Here is a 26,928-nt window from a genome sequence, read left to right as displayed (position 1 = left end):
TTCTTTGAAGTCTACAGAGAGGCATAAAGATTGACCCACTCAGCCTTGGACTCAGAGACCAAGAGAACACAAGGTTTCCCTGAAAATATCAGAAAAAAAAAATATAGGCGTGAGAAAACACACAGGCCTGAGACGTAGGCTTAGATACTTACATACAAACACACGCAAGTCCTGGGAAGAATGCCGGAGGAACACACACCTTGGGAGACTGAACTCAGATAACGCATGGAGGAAAGACCTGGACACGCTGCTTTAGAGATGCACGTTCCCAGGCCCTAAGAGACGCCCTCTTAGGGAGTCAGAGGGAGAGGAAGGAGAAGAGGGAGGGGCCGGGGCAGGGAGAAAGGTGGAGAAGGAGCAGGATACACCCGTCCTCATAAAGGGAGAGACAGGTAGCCATCCAGGAAGCCAAATTAACATGGAGGCCTGATGATACACATGCAAATACAGACGGACACAGAAACTCAGAAGTTCAGAGACACAGACTGGCCGAGAGATGAACATCAACAGAAAAAAGATCAGCATGGGTCCGGCTCAGGTAAAGACCTGAGGAAATACTGGGGAGAAGGAACTCCCAGGCAGGTCTGAGAGACCTAGCCGGGCCCAGGAGAGGCCCCGCTCTCCGCTCTGCTAGCCCCGCGCCCTCGGGTGGCCCCCGCCGGCCGCGGTCCCGCCGGCCCCGCGCTCCCCTCCCGGCCCGGCCGGCACTTCCCAGCTCTGACGCGGGCGCTCCCTTCACACCAATGAGGCTGCGGCGCGGACGGGCCCCGGCCCTCCTCCAGGAAGGTGTGTCCCTGGTTTCCTCACCTGAAACTTCCGAAGAGAAGCAGATCCCTCCCTCCCGGCCGGGCGGGGCGGCTGGGCGGCCGGGGCCTGCGCTGGGGACTGCCGGCCGGCGCCGGGGACCCGAGGGGACTCTTGGGCCAGGACAGCATGTGACACTTCCCAGGTGGGTGCCCTCCTCCCCCGCGGCTCCCGTCTCCGGGCGGGCGGCTGTCGAGCCCCGGCGGAGGTCAGGGAGTGGCGGGAAGGGCCGGAATCTAGGCCTTCACCTTGGGACCTGCCGCGGCTGGGTGCCGGGACGCAGGCTCCGGAGAGGGGGGGCTGGGCAGATAGGCAGAGCCCGGGGTGTAGGACCGAGTACCTTGGTCTGGAAGAGGAGGGAAGCTGGGCGAAAGGTTCTTGCCTGGAAAAATTTGCTTCCAGCCTGGTCCCCGCCTTGCAAATGGGCACCCTGCCCCTAGGTGTTCCGCGGGCCGGTAATGAGGGCTCTTTCTTCAAAGGCTAGGCCCTGGGGAAAGCTAACCCCTATAATAAGGAATCACTGAGATTCCCTTTGTGGACGTACTCCCTCCCTGGAGATGTTCTGTTGTCTCCCTTTTTCTTAACCAGGCCTGGGCCTTCCTTCCCTTATCTTCCTATGGGTTCGCATACTGTGTATGTCTAAGTACATAGCTCTTCCCTGTTAGCCGAGGTGCTTTAACCTGTAAACAACAACGGCTCCTGCCCTGCCCTCCACCCGGTTTCCCCACGTACGGGGAGTGCTTCCAAAGCTTCATTGTTGATCACAACATCGCATTCAGAACTTGGGGAAGTGGGAAGAGAGCTCTTCAGAGTTGGGGTGCTGGAACACCCTGCTGAGGTCTAGAGCACCATTCATAACCTCCCTCCAGCAAGACTGTCCTAGGACAGCCCATCCCGCTGGGTGCCACTGGATTCTCAGATCTCAGCCCCTGCTCTCCTTCCTGGATCTGGGATTCCCAAGACAGATTTGCCCTCCTGTCTCCCAAGGGGTGAGGAGTGAACTCTGGCTGGGACTCTTGTCAGATTGAGAGGGAAAGGTGTGTCCGACAGACAAGGGAGGGAGAGTGACTTTCTTTTCTGGCTTCTTCCCCCATTTGCTCCCCCACCGCAGTCCTGGGTCTTGCATCCTTGGCTACCCCAGAAATCTCAGCTCGTGGCTAAACAGCTCCTGATGTGGCCCCTTGTTCAGACTTCCTGGTTTATCTGCACCTGGGCCCTGGCAAAATGGGGGTCATTTGTTAACCAATCTGTGGGCCTGAAACTGGAGCCATGTCCATTGAGGGGATTCTTGGGGGGCTGGGGAGGGGAAAGGATGTGGGGTGTCAATTCTGAGTGAGACTGTCCGGCAGGAGGAAGGTCTGTCATTGTCTTGGTGGGGAAGAGAGAGAAGTCAGGCTGTGGGGGAAGGAACCCCTCTTATCAAAAGGATACGGTGATTCTAAATATAGTCAAGAGTCTTTATAGATTAGGGGTCCCTAGAGCGTATGGCTGGCTGTCCACAGCGCGGTCTCTCTGGGGTTGCCTGTGGCTGCATGAAGCACAGTGTCTGTGGGATAGACAGGAACATGTCATTCATGGTGTCTGGTGTGGTCAGTCACTATGTGGTATGACAAGAACAGGATCAGTGTTACTCAAGTGTCACTCAAGTGGTGTAAACCCAAACAGATGACTTACAGAATCTGGTGTAGACAGGGGTGAGTCACTCACCATGTCTGTGGAGTGAACAGGAGCTGGTCATGTGTAGCGTCTACAAGGTGGACCAGAACAAGGTGACCGTCAGGGTCTATGTTAAGGACACAAGCGGGTCACTCACACTCACATCTGTGTGGACGGCACCAGGGCCACCGGTGGGCTTGTGGGGTATATTTCAGCGTTGCCACTAATGATGGTCTGTGTGAGCCCATCAGGGCTACAAGGCAGTGGACGATGTGATATTTTCAGACATTAGGGGTAGATAGAGGTGTTTATTACAGTTTTCACTTGGATGATGGGGCTTTCCTAAACTGGGTAGAACACAGGTCTTAGCAGTTAGTGGTCCAGAAGGCTACTCTTATTTTGATGTCTTTGTAGCACTGAGGGCAATAATGTGAAACAGTGAATAGCGGCCTCCATCTACGTGGTGATCTTATTTTTGAAATCAAAATGAGAACATCTCTTTTGATTTGGTGGGTATTTTCCTAAAATAGCATATAGGCGATACAGTGTAAATGCAGAAGTGTTGTAACCTCAGGAGTATCTCAGTGATTTGTGGTGTAAGTCAGAATATTTGAAACTGACACTGCTAGACAATCCAGGAAGCATGGTCCTCAAAAGTACACATGGCACTTGACACTGGATTGAAGAAGAAGCAGTGTAATGGGGGTGGGAGATAAGGAGGAGAGATATCTTTGAAATACAAATTGATGTCTGGTGACTTGAAATGGACAAGAGCTAAGGTATTGGGGGCTCTAAGGGGACTATTGAATTCTATCACACGCTGTGTCAATGGGGTGACTTGGAGCTTTGTCTTGAAAGAAGTCGCATGTGAACAGGGGCAGCAGATGCAAAAATGACCCTGGTCTGGAGGGAGGCCTGATCGCCCTGGTGCCAGGCTCTGACTTGGCCTGTGCTCAGATAGAAATGGTCATTCACCCCCAGTGCAGAAGGCGATGAGGAGGTGGCTCTTACAAAGTGGGAAGTGCAAAGCAAATCTCTCTCCTGATGCCCTTATGTGAGCAAAACCATGTTTTACAGATTTCTTTTACCTTTGTCACGTTCTAGACTTGTAATGCCCGATTGTCATAGGATTATAGGACAGAACCAAGTACAGGGACATGGGGGCTGAGCCGGTGACCACCAGTATTTCCAAAGGGGTAAAGATAATGTTAGAAATAGTGTCAGTGGGGTTGCAGGAGACAGACACACATTGTGTCACTAGAGTGGAACTGAAGATGTTCGCGCAGCACATGCTGTCTGTAGATGTAACCTGAATATAGCAGAAATACGCTTGTGTGTTTAGAGGCTGCTCGTTTTAAGGACATGAGAGTGTCTACGAGTATAGGGCCGGGACAGTACACGTGCCAGTGAGGGGAGGCTACAGGTTTAATCACAAGGTCTCCTTAGGCAGGTGGGAGCCAAGTTTCAGAAAGTGTTTACGGTGAGCAAGTATATTATTTAACGTGTGGTTGGGAAAACAGGGTCACGTCACGTCACAGTATCATCTGTAGTGATTATAGTGTTTTGTACTTAGGGCTGGATGTAGGGGGCAAATCACACACTGTGTCAATTAACTGGAAAAGGACGTAAAAGCCCTTCTACACATTACGCTTGTGTTAGACACGGCCCTTTACCCCATAGAGATGGGTATCTGTGTCTATGAGGTGACCGGGAGCTTGTCACATACTACAGCTGCAGGGTGGCTAGGGAAGTACCCATGTGGTGATGTCAGGCTCTCCTGCGTAGAACCTGCAAGAGTGGTTTGTTTTTATTTTATTTATTTATTTATTTTTATTTTGGCCACGTTGGGTCTTCGCTGCTGCGCACAGGCTTTCTCCAGTTGCGGTGAGCAGGGGCCACTCTTCGCTGCGGTGCGCAGGCTTCTCATTGCAGGGGCTACTCTTGTTGTGGAGCACGGGCTCTAGGCGTGTAGGCTTCAGTAGTTGTGGCGTGTGGGCTTCAGTAGTTGTGGCACGTAAGCTCAGTAGTTGTGGCTCTTGGGCTGTAGAGCACAGGCTCAGCAGTTGCAGCACACGGGCTTAGTTGCTCCGTGGCATGTGGGATCCTCCTGGACCAGGGCTCAAACCCGTGTCCCCTGTATTGGCAGGCGGACTCCCAACTACTGCACCAGCAGGGAAGTCCCTGCAAGGGTGGTTTAGTGTGCGTGTGTATGTATGTATGTTTATGCAAGTGTGTATGCACGTGCACTATTCCAGGACAGCAGGCATTTGGGGCTTTAAGCCTAGACCAGACAGGAAAGGTGTGAGTCCAGGTGCAGCTGTGAGTTCTGTAAGCCCCCAGCGTCTTCTCTGGACTAGTGACTGGCCAGCTTTCTTACAGCTGGACTTCTGGTTGCTTATGGTAGACTGAAGTCAGGAGGCCCTGGTTTGAGTTCACCTGTGCATTTGCTTAGGAAGCTTGAGCAAGTGTGTAGGTTACCTGAGTTCAGTTTCCTCATCTGTAAATTAGGCGCAGTTTTCTATGTGTCTCTAAAAGTCCTTCCAGCTCAGAAATCCTGTATTTCTCTCCTACACTTTCTCTCTTTCTCTGTCTCCAACAATACTTACAATCCCTAACATTTCTATTACCATCAGTGTTAATAATGCACTTTTTAATTTTTTACATTGTCATGTTTAATCTTTATTAGAAGTCCTTGGAAAACGAGTGTATTATCCCCTTTCTAAAGATAAGAAAATGAATGTTCAAATAAATTCCATGATTTCTACAACTGTGTGAAAATTATCAAGATGCAAAAAAAAGTAGAAGTAAAATTTGGACAGCACTCTTTTAACTCTGTGTTCTTCCTTTCTTCATTTATCCATGCAGTGAATCTTTGTTGAGGGACAGGTAAGCCCCAGGCAGAGGGGATTGAGCAGTTAAATACGGCAATGTCTGTGTTCTCATGAAGTTCATGGTTTAACCTAGAAAATAGACACTAAATTTGTAACTACAAGTGCCATGAGTGTGAGAAGAAGTAAAGGGTTCTCTGGGCAGGAGAGTAGGATTCCAAGTAGAGAAGCAGCACATGTGAAGGCCTACAGGTGAGAGAGGGAGGTGAGCCGAGGGGACTGAGAACCGACAGGTGTTGACAGGGGATGAGTCCGCTGGAGAGGAAGGCAGAGGCCAGGTTGTGGAGGGCATGTAACCCACAATGGATATTTGGGTTTCATCCCAATGGCAGTAAGAGGCTACTGAAGAATTTAAACTAGAAGTGGGGCTTTTAAGGATCACTCAGGTGCTGGGGAGAGAATGCCTTGGAAATAGGGGAAGAGAAGCCGTGTGGAGGCCAGCGGCCAGCTGTGCCCCATGTGCAGTGGCCTGGGTACGAAAGGGCAGCAGGGTGGACCAGGCTGTAGCAGCGGAGATGGAGAGAAGTGGACAGACTTGAGGGATACTTAGGAGGCGGGGTCCATAGGACTTGGTGACTGATTAGATATGGGGAATGCGGGCCAGGAATTTTATTCTGTGATGGAAAAATATTTATTGAGGGCTTAGTCTGGGCCAGGTATTGTGTATTAGGTGTAGACAGTTGAGCAACACAGATATTGTTCTTGATCTCGTGAAGCTTACCGCCTATTGTTTGAGATAGATGATAAATCAAAATACGCACGTAACTATATAATTATAATTGTGTAAATGCTACAAAGGAGAAGTAAAGTGAACTCTGGTTGATAAGTGCTACAAAGAGGAGCACGGTAACTGAGTTAGAGGATTGGGGAACACTTAAGGGGTTACAGCAGGAAAATTTAGTCTCACAAATAACAAGAAAGAGTATTTCTAATGTCAAATTTGTGTCCAGTGTAGTGTCAAATGCTGGCAAGAACCACCAAAATAAGCGTCCATAGAGTCTTGTTTGGAGTTAACAAGTTAAGGTTGTAGGAGAGATGGGCAGAGTGGTGCTATTGAAGCTCAGCTAGAGGTAGGTGAGATGTGAGGATATGAAGACAGCAGATGTGAAGAATTCCATTTACACACTGGAAAGACGAGAAAGACATGAACATGCTTAAATTCTGGTGGGATGCTTCCAACAAAGAAGGTGAAGTTGTGAAAGGACGAGATAATCCATAGCATCGGGTCCTGAAAAGGCAGGCTAAAGAAGGGGGCACTTAGAGAGGAGGGATGCTCTTGCATTGTCAGAGGGGCAAGGTGGACACAGTGAAGTGTGGGTCTCTCTGAATTGCAAGAAACTGAAGCAGTTCCTCTCTGCTGGTGTGTAAATTCTTTGCAAAGTGGGAAAGAGAGGTGGAAGGTCAATAACGTGGGCAGTAATGAGAAGAGTTCACACGGTTGGTGGAGAGAAGGGGAGAGTAAGATAGTGAGGGGTACACAGTTTGATGGACCTCATTGAAGTGGGTACCCATTGGATCTGCTCTGGTTCTCATCTATTAAGTCTAGTTATCATTCTGCTTTACAACAGCTGCCTCTATAATTGAAAAACAATTTTTTTGTTAATTAGTTACAGGCTCTGCCAGACACTGTGGGAAATAAGATGAGTGAAATCCAGACCCTCTATAAAGGAGATTACACGATGCTGTAGTACCTCAGACACTGGCCGTAATGGCCAGACCTGTTTTAATCCCCTCAGCAGCTTAGGTGGACGATCCCCCTCCAGACACTGCTTCTCTGGGCTCTTAGATCTAGAGTGTGTCACTCACAGTGTCTGGGAGTTATATGGAACTGAGTCACTCTTGGTGCCCAGAGAGTAGACAGGGAGACACTATGACATAATACAATCTAGAGGGTAATGACCACTGGGAATACTTGGTGCTCTTTGACAACGGTCTTGTGCTCTAATTTAATTGTTTATCATCTGTGTCTCCCACAAGACTGCAGCCTCCATGAGGACACAGTCTTTGTTTGCCTTGTTCACTACTGAAAGGGTCACTTGGTAAATATTTACTAAATGAATAAATCAGTGACAAGTTTTATAGAGGCTGTTGCTTATTTTGTGAAGTACTTTTTGTCTCAAAGAATGACAGTAAATGGAACCAAAGAAATCATCACACACTTGTTCTTTATGGTCTGTCCCTCTGATACATAAAAGCAGAAGAGGGGATAGAAAGTTTGTCTCTTATTCCTCTTTAGGATTCAGCCCTGATGGAGGCTGAGGAGCCCCAACACGGAGCCTCGACTCCCGTTCCTGCCAGAGTGGAATTCAGTGTTATCCTGGCAGCTCCCATGAGAAGCCGGCAGACCCCTGCCTTGGAGCCTGAAGCTGAAGAGGGCGAGGACCCATCCTATCAGTGGGCAGGGAGACACACGCTCTTGGACACCCAGCAGAGACACGTAAGGGGTGTGAATGACTGTGCAACTGAGAGCATGACCTCTTTTCCCATCGCGGCCTCTGCAGATGTGGAGACCAACCAGGAAAACCTGATGGCTGAGGCCTGTCACACTCCAGAGCACCAGGAGGCAGGGCCCCAGCGCCCAGCAGATAGACAGGCAAGGCCGCCAGCTCCCCCAGAGCTCTGGGCCTGCCCCAACCAGGGTGAATATCTAGACACGGCCTCAGTATCCAGTGAACTGGGTAGCAGCATGGAGGTGGAATTTAGACCAGAACTCAGTTCTTTGATATTGGAAACCGGACAAGCCGAAGAAGAGGAGGAACCTTCCCCAGACACCTCTGCCCAGACCAGATGTGGGCCTTGCTGTGAAGAGCGCCCTGCAGAGACCAACCAGCCACAGGACTCAGAAAGTGGACCTGCCAGGCAGGGAAGTCCAGAGAGAGAAGGGGCCGTGTGTCTCCAGAAGGCCGAGGAGCTGGAGGGAGAGGGGCAAGGGGGAGAGAGACTTCAGGGGGCGGGAACTCCGCGCGGGGATGTTTGTTCTGATGGGCTTTCAGGGGAGCGGGTGCAGATGGGAGAACAGGTTTGCGGTACGGAGGAAGAACAGAGACAAAAAGAGCAGCAGAGCCAAGATGATGTGATGCTTGCAGAACAAGGAGAAAGCAAGGGCCGTAGCGGGGAATTGGGAGGTCTGAGTTGTGGTGAGTGGGACTGGAGGACCCAGGGCCACGGAGATCTAGAACGAGGGGAACAGAAGAGCGGCGAGTTGACGGGGCCAGAGGAGAGTAGGGTGGAGGCTCTGTACGAGGAGAATCAGAGCTTAGTGGGGAAATCAGTGAGAGTCACCGGGAAGCAAGAAGATCAGGGTCTACAGGGGAAAGTGATGCCAGTAGAGGGGCAGGAGGAGAAGGTAGGGTCAAGCGAGGAGGAGCCTGGTGGTGGGCATGGGGACACCCCGGGGGGAGGGGGAGGAGAGAGGCGTACAGAGGAAGGAGGAAAGCATGATGTCCCTGCCGCACTGGCTCTGGTGGCCCCTGAGGTCTCTTCTCCTCACGACTTGTTTCCAGATGCCTGTTGTCCCACAGCCAGGATCCCCGGGACTCAGGCGGAGCCTAGGGCCGAGGAACCGTCCCCTGGAGCTCCTACCCTGGAGCTGGTAGGATGGTCCCAGCAGCTCATTTCTTTACCTCATTCCTTTCCTGCCGCGGAGTCGCCTGACCAAGAAACAGCTCAGTACAACCAGCAAGTGGGCTCTGAGCTGGGGAAGGGGACAGCATCCAGCCGGGGAGGGGAGGGGGTCTCTGCGACCCCTCCAAGGACAGCAGTGTCAGCTTCTCCCAGCCCTCCCGAAGTCTCCCCCGGCATGACTGCCTCCTCTGCCGGCCCCCAAGTCGCCTTCCCCAGGAGGGAGCCCTCGGTTGCTGCATGTTCTCCAGAAACCTCCAGAGCCTCTCGACCGGCCGACAGCCCGCCTCCCTGTGGGGCTTCTGAGAGCGCTGCAGCCGCGCGCCACGGCTTCCCCTCCGCAGGCCAGGCCAGCCCTCACGGTCCTCCAGGCATCCGCACTGGGGCGGCCCAGCACCTGAGGGGCAACTCCTTGCCGGGCTCTCACGGCACAGAGCCGACTCCGGACCTGGAGGGAATATCACTCTCCTTCTCCCACTCAGAGTTGCCCCAGAGACCCCCCAAACCTGCCATCTATGGCTCTGTGATCCCAAGAAGGGGCAGGAAAAGCGGAAGGGACTGCACCATCATTCCAGAATCCTCAAGTTCACTACCCACTCCAGGGCAGGACTCTCAGGAATTTGCCTCAAATCCAGCAAGGCCTGGCAGCCCCCAAAGCAGTCAGCCGTGGGCCTCCACACATCCCTCAGCGTTCGCCCCAGGATCTCCTGCCCGTGGCTCTTCCCCACCCACTGTCTCCGTAGATATGAGGATCCGTGAGCCTCCACCCCCTCCTCCCCCAGAGAAGAGGCGCGTCCACTCTACGGCGGAGGGAGACGGCCATCGCTCTGCCGTGGTCCCCACGCTGAGACGGTATAGCCATCCTCCGCCGCTGGCCCTAGGTTTAGGGCTACACGGCCACCCCAAAGGCCCACTGCCCCGAGTTCCTGACCCCCTTGTGGCAAGGCAGCACCGACCCCTGCCTTCCACTCCGGACACCCCCTACCATACTCAGACCTCTTTCTCTCCCAGGCAACGATACAACAAGCCATTGCCCCCAACTCCCGGTTTGCCTCAGCCACAACCTTCTCCTGTTTCTTCTTCGAGGAGCTCAAGGATCTACAAGCCTCTCCCCCCGGTCCCTATCGTGACTCCTCCTACTGAACCACCACCGTTACCCCCAAAGTCCAGGGAGAGGAGCAGTTGCACTCAGGGGGGACTCGGGAATTCAGGGGGTGAGGCCAGGACCAGGCCAGTTTGTCAAGAGTGGACCATCTCCACTCCCCATTCTGTGGGACGTGTCTCCTGGCCTCCGGCCACGGGCAGATCGACAGACTCTTTGGTTCCCGCCAGTAGGAGTAAGAGTGAAGTGCCCCCTGGCATGGCTTTCAGTAACATGACAGCTCTTGTAAATCCCTCTTTCCTGACCACCCGCTGGACTCTGGAGGTCCAGGGACCCACCTCAAAAGAGTCTGAGGTCTCTGCCAGAAGATCTTTGAGAAGAACAGCCCCCCAAAAAGGAGCCAGTGGCCTGAGGAGGTCGGATCTAGGCCGAGCAAGGCAGCCAGAAAAACCCGGCCATCCCCATCTGGAGAAGGCATCCAGCTGGCCTCACAGACGGGACCCAGGGAGACCAGCGGAGGGCAGCAGGGGACAGGCAGTGGTCCCTAGTGAGGGGTCGAGTAAGCACAAGCACTGGCATCGGCAGGGCCTGCGCAGACCCTCCATCCTGCCCGAGGGCCCTTCAGGTGAGTGAGGAGCCAGGACCACGGTGACATCCGTGTCGGACCAAGCGCTCCCCAGCTCTTCCCTCCTCATCCATCTTCTGTCCCCCAGCCCCCCGCTGATCTCTCCGCTGGCTTCGCTCACCCGCATACACAACCCCCGGGCAGAGGAAAGTCCTGGAGACCCCCTCTGAGTTCATGGCGATGCCCCTTCTTCTCCTTCCCCTCTATCTCCATCCATCACCCAACCATGGTGTGCTTTTATTGTGTATCTCTTTTTCCCAAGATTGTTCCGGACCTCCCCCCCTCACTCCGCCACTACTTTCCAGTTACAAACACCTGCTTGATGTCCTTCCAGTAGAAGAGAAGGCATCTTCTACTTGTCCAGTTCATATTCTGACACGAGGGACGCGGACAGACCTGGTACCATTGTCTTCAAATGCTTTCGACTTTGGCACTTTCCTCTCTCACAGATTCCCAGTTGAGCCCTGCTACCCACCTGCCACCCCCCACGCCCCACACCGATGCCTGCATCTCCCACTCTAGATCTTATGTTCTTTGGCTCTCTCTGAATGCCCCTTCTGAAGTCTCAGTTACTTTACCCATTTCCATTTTCCAACACAGGAGGTCCAGCCGTGGAAAAATCCCCTAGCCTTTCAGACGCCATTGTTTTTCGGTGAGTCACCCTCTCTCCTAATGAATACGGTTTTACTCTTTTTCCTTAGGATACTGAGATTTTCATTAGTTGACAAAGGTTCTGGGACCCTGTCTTTTCCAGGGTTAAGGAGGGGAAGAGACAGACACCAGGTTTCCAGGGTAGGGAGATTTTTTATCTATCTGCTTCTATCAACTGAGTCCAAATCTCCCATCCCTATAGGCCATTTGACCCCATGAACTAAACCCCACCCCCATAAAAAAAGCTTGACATCCAAAAAAGCTTCAAACTACCCAAAAGTGGGTCAGGCTACAACTTGCCTCTCCAGGGGATTTGGCCCTGACATTCAGTGGTTAGAGACTGTCTTATCTGTAGTCACCTGGGGCTTCTCCGTGTCTGAAGGCCAGCAAGCACCACAGAGCCCTTCTTGACTCCACAGGGAGAAAAAGCCAAAGGAGGTGATGGGAGGCTTTTCAAGACGTTGCTCCAAGCTCATCAATTCCTGTGAGTACCTTGAAACAGAACCGTGGACCCACACGAGTGTTCTGCCCAAGACTGGAGAGGGGTTCCTGGCCAGCAGCAGTGGGGCGGGGATATCTGTAGAGAGAGAGAGATGCCAGGAGAGCCAGAAGCAGCTTGGTGGCTTCTGTTTCTGTGCCTCAACTCCGCGGCTCCCTAATTCTCTCCCTCTCCCATGCTTCTTCACCCCTGTAGCTCAGCTGCTTTACCAGGAGTACAGCGATGTGTTTCTGAACAAGGAGATCCAGAGCCAGCAGCGGCTGGACAGCCTGACAGAGGCACCGGAGCCCGCCTCCCCCCGGCAGCCCCGAAAGGCCTTGGTCTCCTCCGAGTCCTACCTGCAGCGCCTCTCCATGGCCTCCAGTGGCTCCCTCTGGCAGGAGATCCCCGTGGTGCGCAATAGCACCGTGCTGCTCTCCATGACCCACGACGACCAAAAACTCCAGGAGGTACATAGCAGGGCAGGGTGGGCCAGGGGAAGAGGCTGCAGGAGGGAAAGCAAAGTCTCACTGCTCTCGTCCTTATCTCCTACTCCCCACCACCACCTCGAGCGGGCTGTCCCTACCACGTACTCCCCACACACACGTATTCACCACGCACATGTGCACACCATGACAGTGGGTCATCCCCATTGAACTGCTTTCTGAATGTCCCCACTCTCCCTCCTCTCTACCTCCTCATGCCATTGCCCATTAACTCCTCCCTGTTACTGGTTTGAGCTCATACAAAGAGACCATGATGCCCCTGAGTTTGTTGGGAGGCGTGTGGAGTTAATCTAGTTATTCTAGTTAGTCTAGCTTCAGGCTAGACTAAAATTTCCTTCTTCAACCAGGGTTTCGGTCTGCACTAAAGTTTTCCTCTTCAACCAAGGAGGATGCAGGGGCTTTTTGTTGGGTCCCTTGAAGAGTGGACCTTGCAACTGTCCTGTGATTTTGGTCTTCTAGAGGCTTTTGAATGACCATCAGTCTCTGCTTGGTCCTTACTTCCAATAGCAAGACTATAGGAAAGGCTGTTGGTCTGATGTTAAGTCACTACCATTAATGTGTTTTACATGGAGAGCGTATCTTAATAATCAATCTAAAATATGGGTTAAAACCTTTCTTCCTGGCAAGACAATATGGCACAATGGAAAGGCATTATGGAACAATGTTTAAGTATTTAGGTTCTGGCTTAAATGACCTGGATGTGAAGCCCACTTTAATATTTGCTAGCTATTTAACTTTGGCCAAATTACTTGATCTTTCTAAGTTTCTGTTTCCTCATTTGTAAAACTGGGTTGCAAAGAGCTACTGGGAGAATCAAAAAAAGGTAAGTTCCTCTTCGCAGCAGTACTATTTATAATAGCCAAGACATGGAAGCAACCTAACTGTCCATCAACAGATGAATGGCTAAAGAAGATGTGGTATATGTATACAAATAGACTCACAGACATAGAAAACAAATTTATGGTTACCCAGGGTGGGAGAGAGGATAAATTAAGAGCTTGTGATTAACAGATGCACACTACTATATATAAAATAGATAAACAACAAGGACCTACTGTATAGTACAGGGAACTATATTCAATATCTTGTAATAACCTATAATGGAAAAGAATCTGTAAAAGAATATATATATGTGTGTGTATGCGTACATATGTGTATATACCTGTATGTGCATGTGTGTGTATATATATATATATATATATATATATATATATATATATGTACAACTGAATCACTGCTGTACACTTGAAACACTGTAAATCAACTACACTTCAATTAAAAAAATATTTTAAAAAAGATAAGTTCCTAGTACATAGTAATCAATCAAAAAATGTCTACCACTTTTTTTTTTTTTTACTGAAGTATAGTTGATTTACAATATTATATTAGTTTCAGATGTGCAACATAGTGGTTCAATATTTTTATATTTTTTATTTAAAGTTATTATAAAATAATGGCTATATTTCCTTGTACTGTACAGTATATCCTGGTTGCTTATTTATTTTATACGTAGTAGTTTGTACCTCTTAATCCCATACCCCTATCTTGCCCCTCCCCTCTTCTGTGTCCTCACTGGTGACCCTAGTTTGTTCTTATATCTGCGAGTCTGTTTCTGTTTTGTTATATACATTTGTTTGTTTTATTTTTAGATTCCACATACAAGTGATAACATAGAATATTTGTCTTTCTCTTTCTGACTTATTTCACTAAGCATAATACTCTCTAGGTCCATCCATGTTGTTGAAAATGGCATAATTTCATTATTTTTGTGGCCAAGTAATATTCCAGTGTGTGTATATATATATATATATATATATATATATATATATATACCACATCTTCTTTATCCATTCCTCTGTTGATGGACACTTAGTTTGCTTCATTATCTTGGCTCTTGTAAATAATGCTTCAGTCTCTTGGCTCTTGTAAATAATGCTGGTATGAACGTTGGGGTGCATGAGTCTTTTTGAATTAGTGTTTTCATTTTCTTTGATATACACCCAGGGGTGGAATTCCTGAATCATATGGTAGTTCTATTTTTAGTTTTTTGAGGAACTGCCATACTGTTTTCCATAGTGGCTACACTAATTTATAATCCCACCAGTGGTGTACTAGGGTTCCCTTTTCTTTCTCCACATCCTTGCCAGTATTTGTTATTTGTAGACATTTTGATGATAGCCTTTTGCCAGGTGTGAGGTGATACCTTATTATAGTTTTGATTTCCATATCTCTGATGATTAGCAATGTTGAGCATTTTTTCATGTGCCTGTTTGCTATCTGTATATCTTCTTTGGAAAAATGTCTATTCAGTTCTTCTGTCCATTTTTTAGTCAGGTTGTTTGCTTTTTTGATATTGAGTTTTATGAGCTGTTTATATACTTTAGGTATTAAACCGTTATCGGTCATATCATTTGCAATAGGTTGTCTTTTTGTTTGTCAATGGTTTCCTTCGCTATGCAAAAGCTTTTAAGTTTAATTAAGTCCCATTTAAAAAAATTTTGCCTTTGTTTATTTTGCCTTAGGAGACAGAGCAAAAAAAAATACTGCTACAATTTATGTCAAAGAGTGTTCTGCCTATGTTTTCTAGGAGTTTTATGGTTTCTGGTCTTACATTTAGACCTTTAAGTCATTTTGAGTTGATATTTAATGCAATCCCTATCAAAATACCCATTATATTTTTCATAGAACTAGAACAAATAACCCTAACATTTATACAGAACCACAAAAGACCCCAAATTGCAAAGGAATCTTGAGAAAAAAAAACAAAGCTGGAGGTATCATGCTCCCTGATTTCAGACTATACTATGAAGGTACACTAATCAAAATGGTATGGTATTGGCACAAAAGCAGACACATAGATCAATGTAACAGAGTAGAGATAGTCTCTTCATAAGTCTGGGAAAACTGGACAGCTACTTGTAAAATAATGAGATTAAACATTTCCTAACACTGTATACAAAACATTTACTACTTTAATTTCAAATCAGGCTGACCTGGGTTTAAATCCTGGATCACCATTTACTAGCTGTGTAACCTTAAGCAAGATATATAACTTCACTAAATCTCAGTTTACTCATCTAAAAATCAAGGATAATAATGACTACTTTTCAGGGTTGCTGTGTGGTTTAAATGAAACAACACATATTTAGCTTTTAGCATGGTATCTGGTGTATAGTTTGATACACATTGGTGCCATATCCTCCCTCTTTCAGAAGTGGGAAGGAGTAAAATTTTGGCTGTAAGGACTTATGGATAAACAGTGCTTTTACCAAGCTGAACAGGTATACATTTTTAGGTTTTTTGAAGCTCACACTTGGGGGCCTTGTGCTGACCTCAACTTTTAAAGCATATGGAAGATATTTAGAAAATCACTGTCTGCCCATATTTATGGCCCAAACAGTGGGCAGATGATATGAACCCTAGCTCTCTTTCACCAACTCCAGAATTCAAGGAAGTCCACCAGGGCTCCTAGGCCAGGCCTGGTCTCACGTTTCTGAGAAGAAAAGCCTCTATACTTATAGGAACACATATGTTCCTTTCCTGAATTAGCACTTCTGGGAAAAAGTGCTTTCACTGACTCCATTTCTTTTGACTGTCACAACATCTTTGTGAGGAGAGGGTCACTATATCTATACAGATAGGAAAACTGAGGTTCAGAGAGGTTACATGAGCCACCCAAAGTGATATACTCAGCGAATGTTAGAGCCAGGGCGCAAATGAACCTTCAGTGTCCTGGTTCAGTGTTGTCGTGTGTGAGCGGCCTCAGGCCATGTCATTAGTTATCCAAGTCATCACCACGGTGTGTGTGTGTTCTTTCTCTTTCCTGTCCGTGCATCTGTCTTGAAGCTGCATACTTGGATGAAGAGCATGACCAGGCCAGCTAGAGAATAGGGCTGTGAGTCATTGTGTCTCCTGCTGGAACTTCCCAATAACTGGGCTGTTTCCATTAAACCACAATTGCACCATCTCCTTCTCAAACATCCTGCTTCCTTTCATTGCTCCTCAAACCTCAGATTACCTTCATCCCCTAAATCTGTTCCTCTTCCAGAGTTCTCTAGTTCAGTAAGGAACTCTGTCATTCACCCAGTTACCAAACTCAAAAACTGAGGCATTAGCTGTGACTCTTTCTGTTCTTTCAGCCCCTATTTCTAGCAAATAAACAAGCCCTTCCAAATCTCTCTCCTATATAATTATGAAATTGGCTTACCTCTCCCCATCCCCATGGCTATTTAGACTTTCATCTCTCCTCTGGAATTACTATGACGGTTCCCTAACATGGCTCTCTTGCCCCCTCTAATCTTTTCTTCATACTGTGCTCAGAAATATCTTTATATGATAGAAAACAAATTAGATCAAGTTAGTCCCATACATAAAGCCTCTTTTCATTTCCCCACTGTCTTAAGTCTAAGCTATTTTGCCTACTTTACATAATCCTCCAGACCTCCTCTCTGCCTCTCCAGCTTCATCTCCGGCCACTACTTTGGTACACTTGGTTCCAAGGATACTCAGTTTATTTGAGTTTCTTGAAAGCATCTTTTTCTCTTCCACCTTTGAGGGTTTGCACATGTTTTTCCCTCAGCTTCAAAGGTTCTTTCTCTCTCCTCCCTGATATCAGGTTGGATTCTGGTGTTGACTGTGAACTCTAAAAGGATCCGTCTTGTTAACCGCTCTACCCCTGAAATATTACACAGTGGCTAACATACATCAGGGATTCAATAAATGTTTTTAATTAGCCTTCCTCCTCCCTAATCTCCTAGGCCAAATTTGAGCTGATTGTGTCAGAGGCCTCCTACCTGCGCAGTCTACATATAGCCGTGGATCATTTCCAACATTCAGAGCAGCTCCGGGCCACCCTTTCCAACCAGGATCATCAATGGCTCTTCTCTCGTTTACAGGATGTGCGTGACGTCAGCACCATGTGAGCTTCCCCTTCTCCCAAATACCACTCACTCAGCCTCACTCTCTTTAGTCTGTAAACCTCTCATTGGCTTTTTCCTTTTTCAGAACCCTCTCATTGCTCCCTCCATGATTCCCAGTGGCTACAGGCATAGAGAGAGCAAAGAGAGGAGAATGTGAGTGGGTGGTTGGGAACAGTAATGGATAAACGAATGAGAAATGCTTCCTGGGTTGAGGTTTTGGATGTGCTGTGGGCATGCAGAGCATTGGAGATGAGGTGGGAAACATCCGAAGGTCAGAAAACCAGAACAGGATGAAAAGAACAAGAAATGGGATATTAGGACCAGAGAGTTAGATCAGGGGCAAATGAGCAGCAGCCTTGGAGAGAACTCTAGTACATGGCAAGCGGCACAGAGCTAAGGACAGTCAATAGAAGTTATTGACTAATGGAGGGAAGAAGTAACAAGCTCAAGCTATAGCAGGGGTCAGCCAACTCCTCACTTGAGACCCACAAGTCTGATGAGACTTGTTTTAATCCTGTACAGGTTCCTTTCAGACCTGGAAGAGAACTTTGAGGGCAACATCTTCACCTTCCAAGTGTGTGATGTGGTCCTGAGCCATGCTGCCAACTTCCGCCGGGTCTACCTGCCTTATGTCACCAACCAGACCTACCAGGAACGCACCTTCCAAAGCCTGCTGTGAGACCTGATCCCCATCCCGTCCCTACGTGGGCCCTGCGATGACCTTGCACCAGACCCCCAATACCCAGCCCAGAGGGCTACCCCAAGAGCACATGTTCTTGTGCCTGCTCTGTGATCTCAAGCCCCACCCCGCTTCCAGATCAGACGCCCTCAGCCATCACATCTGGGGCTCCTGTACGTTGGACCCCACCATTCTTTCCCAACCTACAGGCGTTCCACGGAGCCCCCACTCCCCACGCCTTCACTGTGTCCCCCAATACTCACCAACCCCTCCTCACCCAAGGCTCCCTGCCCACACAGGAATAGCAACAGCAGTTTCCGAGAGGTCCTGGAGAAGCTGGAGAGTGACCCCATCTGCCAACGCCTTTCCCTCAAGTCCTTTCTCATTCTGCCCTTCCAGCGCATCACCCGTCTCAAGCTGCTGCTACAGGTAATGCAGATCCCACCTCAGCCCACCCCCTGAATCCAAAGGACTGTCCGTTCTCCTGCCACTCTCCCACCCCCTGTGGACAGTGTGAGCCGTCTCCCGTATCACCACCCCCACTCTCCTTTCTCAGAAATGTTTGCTGCTAAAATTTTGTTCCTGAACTTCTCCATTCACCCACCCTCAATCACCTCTTCCTGTTTGCCCATCCCTTCTTTCCATCTGGCTCCCGCCTACGGTTTGTTCTGTAGAACATTCTGAAGAGAACACAGCCTGGCTCCTCAGAGGAAGCAGAGGCCACAAAGGCACACCACGCCCTGGAGGAGGTAGGCAGCTACCACCCCTACTTGGACCCCGCGATTGTCCTTCACAGAGAACTCTTCCCCTGCCCCGGCCCATGACTCCAGAAAGTACAGGCCCCTGGTAATGGGATTGCTCAGCTACCTCACTGCACCCACCAAACCTCCAAGCATTCACACCCCACAGCCTCAAGGACACTCCATGCCAAGGGAGTATGCTCTCCTACCACAATCCCCAGATTAAATCTTACTTTCACGCAGCCCAGCAATGTTCTGTCAGGTCTCTACAAAGTATACCATAGTCCTAGAGCTTCAGCGTCTTGCTGTATTGGCTCATTTCCAGGCTGGTGGAAAGACTAAAGCTGTCACAACCAGTTTCCAGATTTCTTGCAGGGGACACAAAGCCAAAGTCTCTAACAGGGATCTCTTCCTCTCTCTTCACCCTGCTGAACATGCAGCTGATCCGAGACTGCAATAATAACGTCCAGCGGATGCGACGGACAGAGGAGCTGATCTACCTGAGCCAGAAGATCGAGTTTGAGTGCAGAGTAAGTTAGTCCCTTGGGTCCCCACCCTGCCGGGAAGCAGATCCCACAGGTCACCTTCTATCACAGAAGCATCTTGCTCACGGTATCCCAGTCTCTAACCTCACCTCTGCACACCTTCTGTTCTACCCTGTTTCTGGGGTACCCAAATGCCTACTTCAATCTCCATGATATATTGTTAAGTGAAAAAGGGGAAATGCAGCACTATGTGTATTATATAGTATCTTACCTTTGGTGAAAAAGTAGGGTAAAAATCTGTATATGCATTTGCTTGTGTATACAGAAAGAAACTCTGGAAAGATACATAAGAAATAAAGGACAGTGGTTACCTGAGGGGGAGAGAGTGCCTTTGGGAACTGGGCAGATGAGAGAGAACTTATCAATGTAAGCCTTTATAAAGATATATTTTTGGTACTTGAATTATTCAGTATTTTATTACGTCTCCGTCTAGTCTAACCAAAGCAATATAAAATTGAATCCAAATATAGAGCCAAAATCTCTCATCCAAATACAAATTTAAAATAGACATTCCACATTCAAATTTCAGCTCAGAACAGATACCATCCTTACCTCCCAAGAAGAGAGGGAAAATCCCTTATCTACATATTAATCATTGTTCAATACCCTTATCACTACCCAAACTCCAGCTCTAGGCAGACCCCACCTAGTTCTCTTTATTCTCATCCCCACATCTGATTCCGACTGCTCCTCTCCTGTCTCTGGTTATAATTGAAGAAGGACCAGATGTCAGAACCACCCTAAACTTTTAACTTCTAAGAGACATATCATACTGTTCTCTGCTTTGTTTGTTCACATGCCCCAGTTGGGTTCTCCCATCTCTTCTTCAGGTCCGGCTTCTAGGGCTGAGCTTTCTCATGTAGTCACTCTCCTGGGATGGACCATAGGCGCCTTCCATTTGCCTGAGCTGGGGACATGGGAGCCACGCAGCAGTAGACAATGGTAGTCAGACGGTTCCGAGAGAAACAGAGTTTAAGTGGATGGGTTATGAGCAAGAAGGAAGATGTGAAAGAGATGATTGTCAGGGGTGGGACTTATGAGGAAGAGGCATGGTGAGGAGGGCAGGCCTGGGAGAAAGCCTCATGCTTGTCCTGTCTGTGACACCATCTTCTTTCTCTTCCCTGCTCTGTAGATATTCCCACTCATTTCACAGTCACGCTGGCTGGTGAAGAGTGGGGAGCTGACGGCCCTGGAGTTCAGCATCTCCCCAGGGCTGCGGAGGAAGCTGAACGCACGCCCGGTCCACCTGCACCTCTTCAATGACTGTCTGCTGCTGTCTCGGCCCCGAGAGTCAGTGACTGGAATGGGGGGCCAGAGCACAAGGGGAAAATGGGAGGAGGCGGGAGGGAAGGACTAAAGGGACAGGGAAGGGTCATGTTCCTATAGAGGAGCCCTTCTCAGTGGCTCACCCCACGGAGTCCAGGTCATGACCCAGAGAGGAGGAAAATGGTCCAAAACAAAAAAGGGGATCCCACCGAATTATGTCCCGAGATCACCTGGCAGGACCTGGACCATGTTATAGACACACAGCAAAATGCAGCAAATTAGCTTATCACATTTTCACATCAGTCTATTGGTGCTTTCTTTGGGCTGGGCTCAGCCTACTAGCCTAGCATCCATACTTAGCCACTTCCAGATCCTAACTCTTTGGTCCTGAGGGCCTTAGAAACTTTATATTGGCTCTGTTTCTTCAACTCTGTAAAGTGGTAGAGCATCTGTTGCACTGGATATGTGCTTTGCCAAGCCATTGACAAATCTCTCCTAGGAGCAAGTTGACACCATCTTATGGTTTTTATGAGAATTTGCAGGCTGCAGATGCTAAGGCCAGGGATTTTGAATTGGCAAGATAAGAGGGTGGAGGAAGTATGATAACCCTAGAGTCAGGCTGAAAAGCCTTGTCTTTTGCAGGGGTAGCCGCTTCCTGGTATTTGACCATGCTCCCTTCTCCTCCGTCCGCGGGGAAAAGTGTGAAATGAAGCTGCATGGACCTCACAAAAACCTCTTCCGACTCTTCCTGCGGGACAACGCGCAGGGCTCCCAGGCCGAGTTCCTCTTCCGCACCGAGACTCAGTGAGATGGGGCTGGGCAGGGGAGCTGGGGGAAGGGAGGGAGGGCAGCCTGGCAAGGAAGTGGGACCAAGGCAGAGAATGTGTCCAGAAAACGGCCACGGTACTGCTTAGTCCATTCTGGATTGGGGAGCATCTATAAAGCATCCTGAACCCAAACTCCTCGAGCTAATAAATGACTTACAGGAGACTGGGTGGGAGAGGGTGTAAAGTCGCTGTCACTACCAAGGCTTAGCGTCTATTATGCTAAGAAGGACAAAGTCTGTAATTGGATTACTGACGTCCGCAACTGAATGTGTATAAGCCAGAAATTCCTCAGTGCCCAAGGCTGGGGGGGCATATATGTGAATAAGACATGAAAAAGATAAGCACTGGGGTGCCTTCAGCTTTCTTTGCTCCCACCTTCCAACCTAGTGCTCTGCTGAGCAGAAATCCATAGTATTGAGAATTTTGATTTGCTCATCTTTTTAATATTATTAATAATAAAATACATTCACACATATAAACACTGTGAAGAGTATTAAAAATAATACCTATAAAATCTGGTACACAGTACCTACCTTAATGAACAATTGTAGCTATTATTGCTGTTATAAAAGATTTAAGAAATCTCTTCTTTAAAAAGTTTGACAAGATACTTCGTGGTCTGAACATCCTCATGTTGTAGACACTTTGCACTTCTGTCCCTTAGAAGACACTTCAGGGTAGGATCAATAATACCTGCCCTCACTTATGGAACAGAGGGGCTGGTACAGGTGCAAAACGTCACCTAAGTCAAGTGATCAGATACAGACTCATGTTCTTTGTCTAGCACTTTGGGCAGCATCTTCCTGGAGCAGTAATAGTGTCAGCTCTCAATTACTCCAGGATGTTTGGAAGCAGAGGCTAAGATAATACAAAAACCTTCAGATAATTACAAAATTAGGCTTGGATTATATTACATGACCAAAACAATAGTAGATATATCTCCCTGATCTAATCATGATTACAGAATAATTTTCATCTCTGAGATATTTGATTGAAGGAAGGTAGGCAGAAGAGTGTCAAAAAGTATGCAAAGTGATAGCGGGAATCTCAACTGAGATGAACATTTTGCTTAGTACACTTCCCAAAATGGAAAATCTACATGTGTATAATTGACAGTTGACTTTATGCCCCTACTTGAAAGATGCAAGATGCCATTAAGAAGATAAGCTTGGAAAGAGAGGGGGAAAGATAAAGGATGACAAGACACATGAACATATAGTTCATGATCCTGTCAAATTTCCATCCAAGTGGAGTCCCATTGACTTTTGTCCTGGATATCATTGAACTAGACAACTTTTTGAACTAGACAAGTCTTTCCCACGGTCCCTTCCCTTCCCTATCATTGGCCCCTGTCCTATACCCCCCAGAGCTGAAGTTGAAGCAGTGACCCTGCTTTGTTTTCTAGAAGTGAAAAGCTTCGCTGGATCTCAGCCTTGGCCATGCCAAGAGAGGAGTTGGACCTTCTGGAGTGTTATGGTGAGTGAAGGTCTAAGAGGGAGAGAAAAATGGTGGGGTCAGACGTCTCCTTTAGATGCAGGAGCTTAGGACGCTGGGCAGTAACTCAGGGAGGCTTCTATTTATTACTTTTGTCCAGAATTTCAGAGTGGAGGGCTGGTCACTGGAACTTAAATACCTGAGATGCATCTGCTTAAAGTTGCTCATCACCAGGGCAGTGCCTCCTCCCCAGCACCATACATTCCTTGCCTTGGGCAATAGTTTGCTCTTTTAAAATATCTGTAGATTAGATAGATATTTAGATTTTACTGACTTGAAGGTCTTGGGGAAAGAGGGGGAGAGAGTCCATCTGGAGTAGGGGTTGGGGAGGATAGCAACACAGTAGATTTGTCCTGACCACAACCCCTCCTGTACAGGATGACCTGAGACACTGCCTTTAGCCCAGGCTTCCAGATGCTCACGGGCAACCACAGGCACACACGTTAGGAAGTGTCTGCATTCATGCTAAGAATGGGCTTCTCGGTCTCATGTAAGCCCCACAGCTGTCCTCCAGCAAAGATTCTCTAATTCATATCCGAGAGGAACTGAATTCAAAGGAGCACTGAGCCTTTAGTGACTCAAAAGAACAAACAGATACAGGGGACTTTGTAAAAGGAAGTAGGAGAGCCAGGCTGTAAACGGAGTTCTGCTCAGTGCGCAATCCGTCTGCTGGGCTTCAGTTCCCCAGTAGGTAAGGAAGGTGAGATAATTCTTCCTCCTTCACTGTGATCTTGTGAATGGCAGATATGGATGAGCTTTGGAAATACAAGTACAGATAACAATGCAGTGTTCTATTTATTTTCTAAGAGAGCCAGTGCAGTGTGGTAGAGTAGAAAGAGCCATAAACCCATGTACGATAGAAGGCTGTGGGTCAGGCATACTCCGGGACATCTTATTCGGAGCTTCAAAACTGTGGAAATTTCTCCTCGTTCACGAAGATATAGAAATACAAAAAATCCAGAATTTCCATGATCAACTCAGTCATTTATAGATGAGGAAGGGTGTTCAGTGCCTTGCTTAGATCATACCTGGAACCCCACTGGATAAGTCTCTTCTAGTCCCACATCTTGTACCATGAAGAGAATGAAGAATGAGTCACAGACTCAGAATTTGCAAATTAGTTGGAGAGGCAGAACACAAACATGAAACAATTAGGTAAAAGATAAATGGTTTGCCATAAACAGTCAGTTTTAAAGGAGTTTAGAATCCATTGAGGACTAAAGAATCAGGGAAGGTTTCAGTGGGAAGATGGATCTTTAACAGAATATCAATTATTTGTAATAATGAGTCACTAAAAGGTGGTCACAACCTATTTCTCCATCTTCACTGGGGAAATAGAATTTTTGATTCATTTCAAGTCTGGCATTTCTATTTCCTTATCAACCATTTTGTTCCCTGGTAGAAGATGAAGACTTTTCCAATTGTCTTTCTTGTGTGTAACTTTCAACAGCCCAAACTTTCTCTCTCCCAAGTCCTCCCAAGCTCCCCCTGCAAGTCCTTTCTCATGTTCTAGTCGCCTGCCTTTCCTAACCTCTCTCACACTCTTCTCTTCCAAAGAGTCACCACAAGTACAGTGCCTTCGAGCCTACAAACCCCGCGAGAATGATGAGTTGGCACTAGAGAAGGCAGACGTGGTGATGGTGACTCAGCAAAGCAGTGATGGTAAGAGGGAGAATCCATGAGGAGCAGGCTGGGCATTGAAGGTGGGACACTATGGGTGGATGTCTTCATTTCCTAGGGCTGCTCTAACAAAGTAGCACAAGTTGGGTGGCTTAAAACAATAGAAATGTATTCTCTCATAGTTCTGGAGACTAGACGTCCAAAATCAAAGTGCTGGCAGGGCCATGCTCCCTCTGAAGACCCTAGGGGAAGGTCCCTCCTTGCTTCTTCCAGCTTCTGGTGGCCCCAGCTTCCTTGGCTTGTGGCAGCATCACTCCAAGCTCTATCTCTTCCTTCTGTGTGTGTGTGTGTGTGTGTGTGTGTGTGTATATGTGTCCAAATTTCCCTCTTTTTATAAAGATACCAATTATATTGGACTAATGGCACACATTACTCAAGTATGACCTCATCTTAACTTTACCAATTACATCTGCAACAACCTTATTCCCAAATAAGACCACATTCTGAGTGACTTGGGCTTAGAACTTCAACATGTATTTGGGGAGAACACAGTGCAAGCGGTAAGAGTGGAGAAGGTTCAGGAGCAGGCGGCTGTAGACTGTGCCAGACCTACAGCAGCCAGGGTGGGTGCACGGGGCGGCTGGATTTCCCGTGCTGCGGCCTCTCCAGTCCTTTCAGCCTTACAGTTCGGAAGAATTTCTGGGAAGGAGGTCTGGGGGAAATTGTTGCGGGTCTTTTCCAGGTAATTCTTCTTCCCACCCACCTTGTGCCCACAGGCTGGCTGGAGGGCGTGAGACTCTCCGATGGGGAGCAAGGCTGGTTCCCTGTACAGCAAGTGGAGTTCATTTCCAACCCAGAGGTCCGTGCACGGAACCTGAAGGAAGCCCACCGAGTCAAGACTGCCAGACTACAGCTGGTGGAACAGGAGACCTAGCTGTTTTCTGGGAGGAATCCCCTGAGCTTAAAGACAAGGTGTTCCTGGACAGGCCTGGCCCCGGAATCTGGCAACAGAGGCCTTCTGTGCACCAGGAACTAGACCTTCTGAAACCCAAGGACAGCACCGAGCTGCCAGTCGCTAGTCCCAGGCCTCCTTTTTTTGTGCTTTGTGCTTGGTGGGGGGATTTTCAGGGACTTTGCACTGGACTCTGGGAACCTTTTCTCATAGGAAAAGGGACCAATCGGGCCTAAGCCAAGGAACTTTACTTCTACTACCCTGTGGTACTTAAACGTTCTCTGCTTCCAGAGTACCAATTCCAGTGACCAGAGTTTCCATCATGGCCATGTGTTAAAGAGAATCTGACCTCAGCCCGTTGGAGGGAGCTGTTTAAGGGGGATGAACACATCAGTTGGGAGGGTTAACCTGGTGACCTTTTAAGGTATCTTCCAACCCTAGAGATATCCCATAATTATCAGGGCGAGGTCAGTGCCTGCGTCTCTGGGATCCATCGGTGGCTATGTGAGGGTGATACTCTCTCACTCTAATAAACTTGGCACTTCTCCGAGTGTTTTCTCCCCAGACCCCTGAACAAGGTTCAGAACGTGGAATCCTATGAGGATTCCAGGCTATTTGATTTAGGTGTCATGAAAGACCACGATGGTGCCTGGGTTATGGTAGTGGTCGACTCTTTCTTTGACTCCTGAGAGTTTGGGCAGTTTTTCTGCTTGTTATGGCCTCAGAGGTTGTGTAAGGAATTAAAGTGAGTTGATGGGTGATGAAAACCCCATTCAAAGCTTCTTTTTTACTGCACCCACAAGTTAAGGTCTAAGCTAGTTTAGGTAGATTTGGAAATCCTACTCTGACCATTCATGAGTTTATATTTTGACTTGAGTTATTGTGAAGGTATCATTACCACTGTTTCATCCTCTTTGTGAGAAGCAGCATGGGGTAGAATCCTAGAATCCTAGATTCTAGGAAAGAGTCTGAGAATCCAAGTCAGGAGACCTAAACTCCTGTCACCGCCTGGCCACGATGCAGCTTGTCCACGTCTCCGTTTCCTTAAATGTAAAATGCAAGATCGAACCAAGTAGCCTCCAGACTCCCATCCAACTCTATGATATATGATTCTCTGTCTCCCCTCAGGTTGCCTTTCTCAGTTGAAGAACATCACCCTTTACCTTTTTTTCTCATGTTGAGCCCTCATACAGCGGTGGTAACATCATCTTTTAAGTGGGCTCATTGTGCTTCTTCCCTGGACATTCCACCACTCTGGTTTATCTTTAGGGGGCCTCGAAAGTAGCCTTGCATTGCAGCTTTGTACAAAGGTAAGAATAATATGGTAAACTTTGTCCTATACCCAATTAATGATGATATGACACAATAATATCACTTCTGATAAGACACTTTGTTTTTAATCCATCCTCAAATGTAAGTTAGCTTGCTTAATCTTTAGAAAAGTTATCACTATAGTAATTAAGTTTGGGTTAATATTAATTTATCCTAAACAGGCTGACACTGCTAAAAAAATCGAAAATAGGGATGACTTTAGAGAAGTTCGATTGAGATTTTT

At 48.0% G+C, this 26,928-nt stretch overlaps 1 protein-coding gene across 1 annotated transcript; it reads left to right on the top strand.

Annotated features, from left to right (window-relative positions):
- The first annotated feature begins 821 nt into the window (after positions 1-821).
- Positions 822-26,928, top strand: ARHGEF5 (Rho guanine nucleotide exchange factor 5). Its single transcript, XM_057549490.1, has 15 exons — positions 822-949; positions 7,585-10,696; positions 11,297-11,348; positions 11,767-11,831; positions 12,042-12,295; positions 17,089-17,249; positions 17,773-17,925; positions 18,229-18,358; positions 18,604-18,678; positions 19,110-19,199; positions 20,347-20,504; positions 21,123-21,284; positions 22,713-22,783; positions 24,359-24,463; positions 25,198-26,928. Exons 2-15 carry the CDS (start codon positions 7,597-7,599, stop codon positions 25,353-25,355), a joined length of 4,734 nt encoding a protein of 1,577 aa, XP_057405473.1. The 5' UTR covers positions 822-949; positions 7,585-7,596; the 3' UTR covers positions 25,356-26,928.

Source organism: Balaenoptera acutorostrata, chromosome 7 (genome assembly GCF_949987535.1).
Source record: "Balaenoptera acutorostrata chromosome 7, mBalAcu1.1, whole genome shotgun sequence".
NCBI classification, from domain to species: Eukaryota; Metazoa; Chordata; class Mammalia; order Artiodactyla; family Balaenopteridae; genus Balaenoptera; species Balaenoptera acutorostrata.
This window is presented reverse-complemented; position numbering and strand designations above follow the sequence as displayed.

Coding starts and splice junctions, on each gene's coding strand:
- ARHGEF5 (XM_057549490.1), top strand. CDS start 7,597: ATGGAGGCTGAGGAGCCCCAACACGGAGCCTCGACTCCCGTTCCTGCC. Junction 11,832..12,041: donor CTCCAAGCTCATCAATTCCT/GTGAGTACCTTG, acceptor TCACCCCTGTAG/CTCAGCTGCTTTACCAGGAG. Junction 18,679..19,109: donor CACACCACGCCCTGGAGGAG/GTAGGCAGCTAC, acceptor CTGAACATGCAG/CTGATCCGAGACTGCAATAA.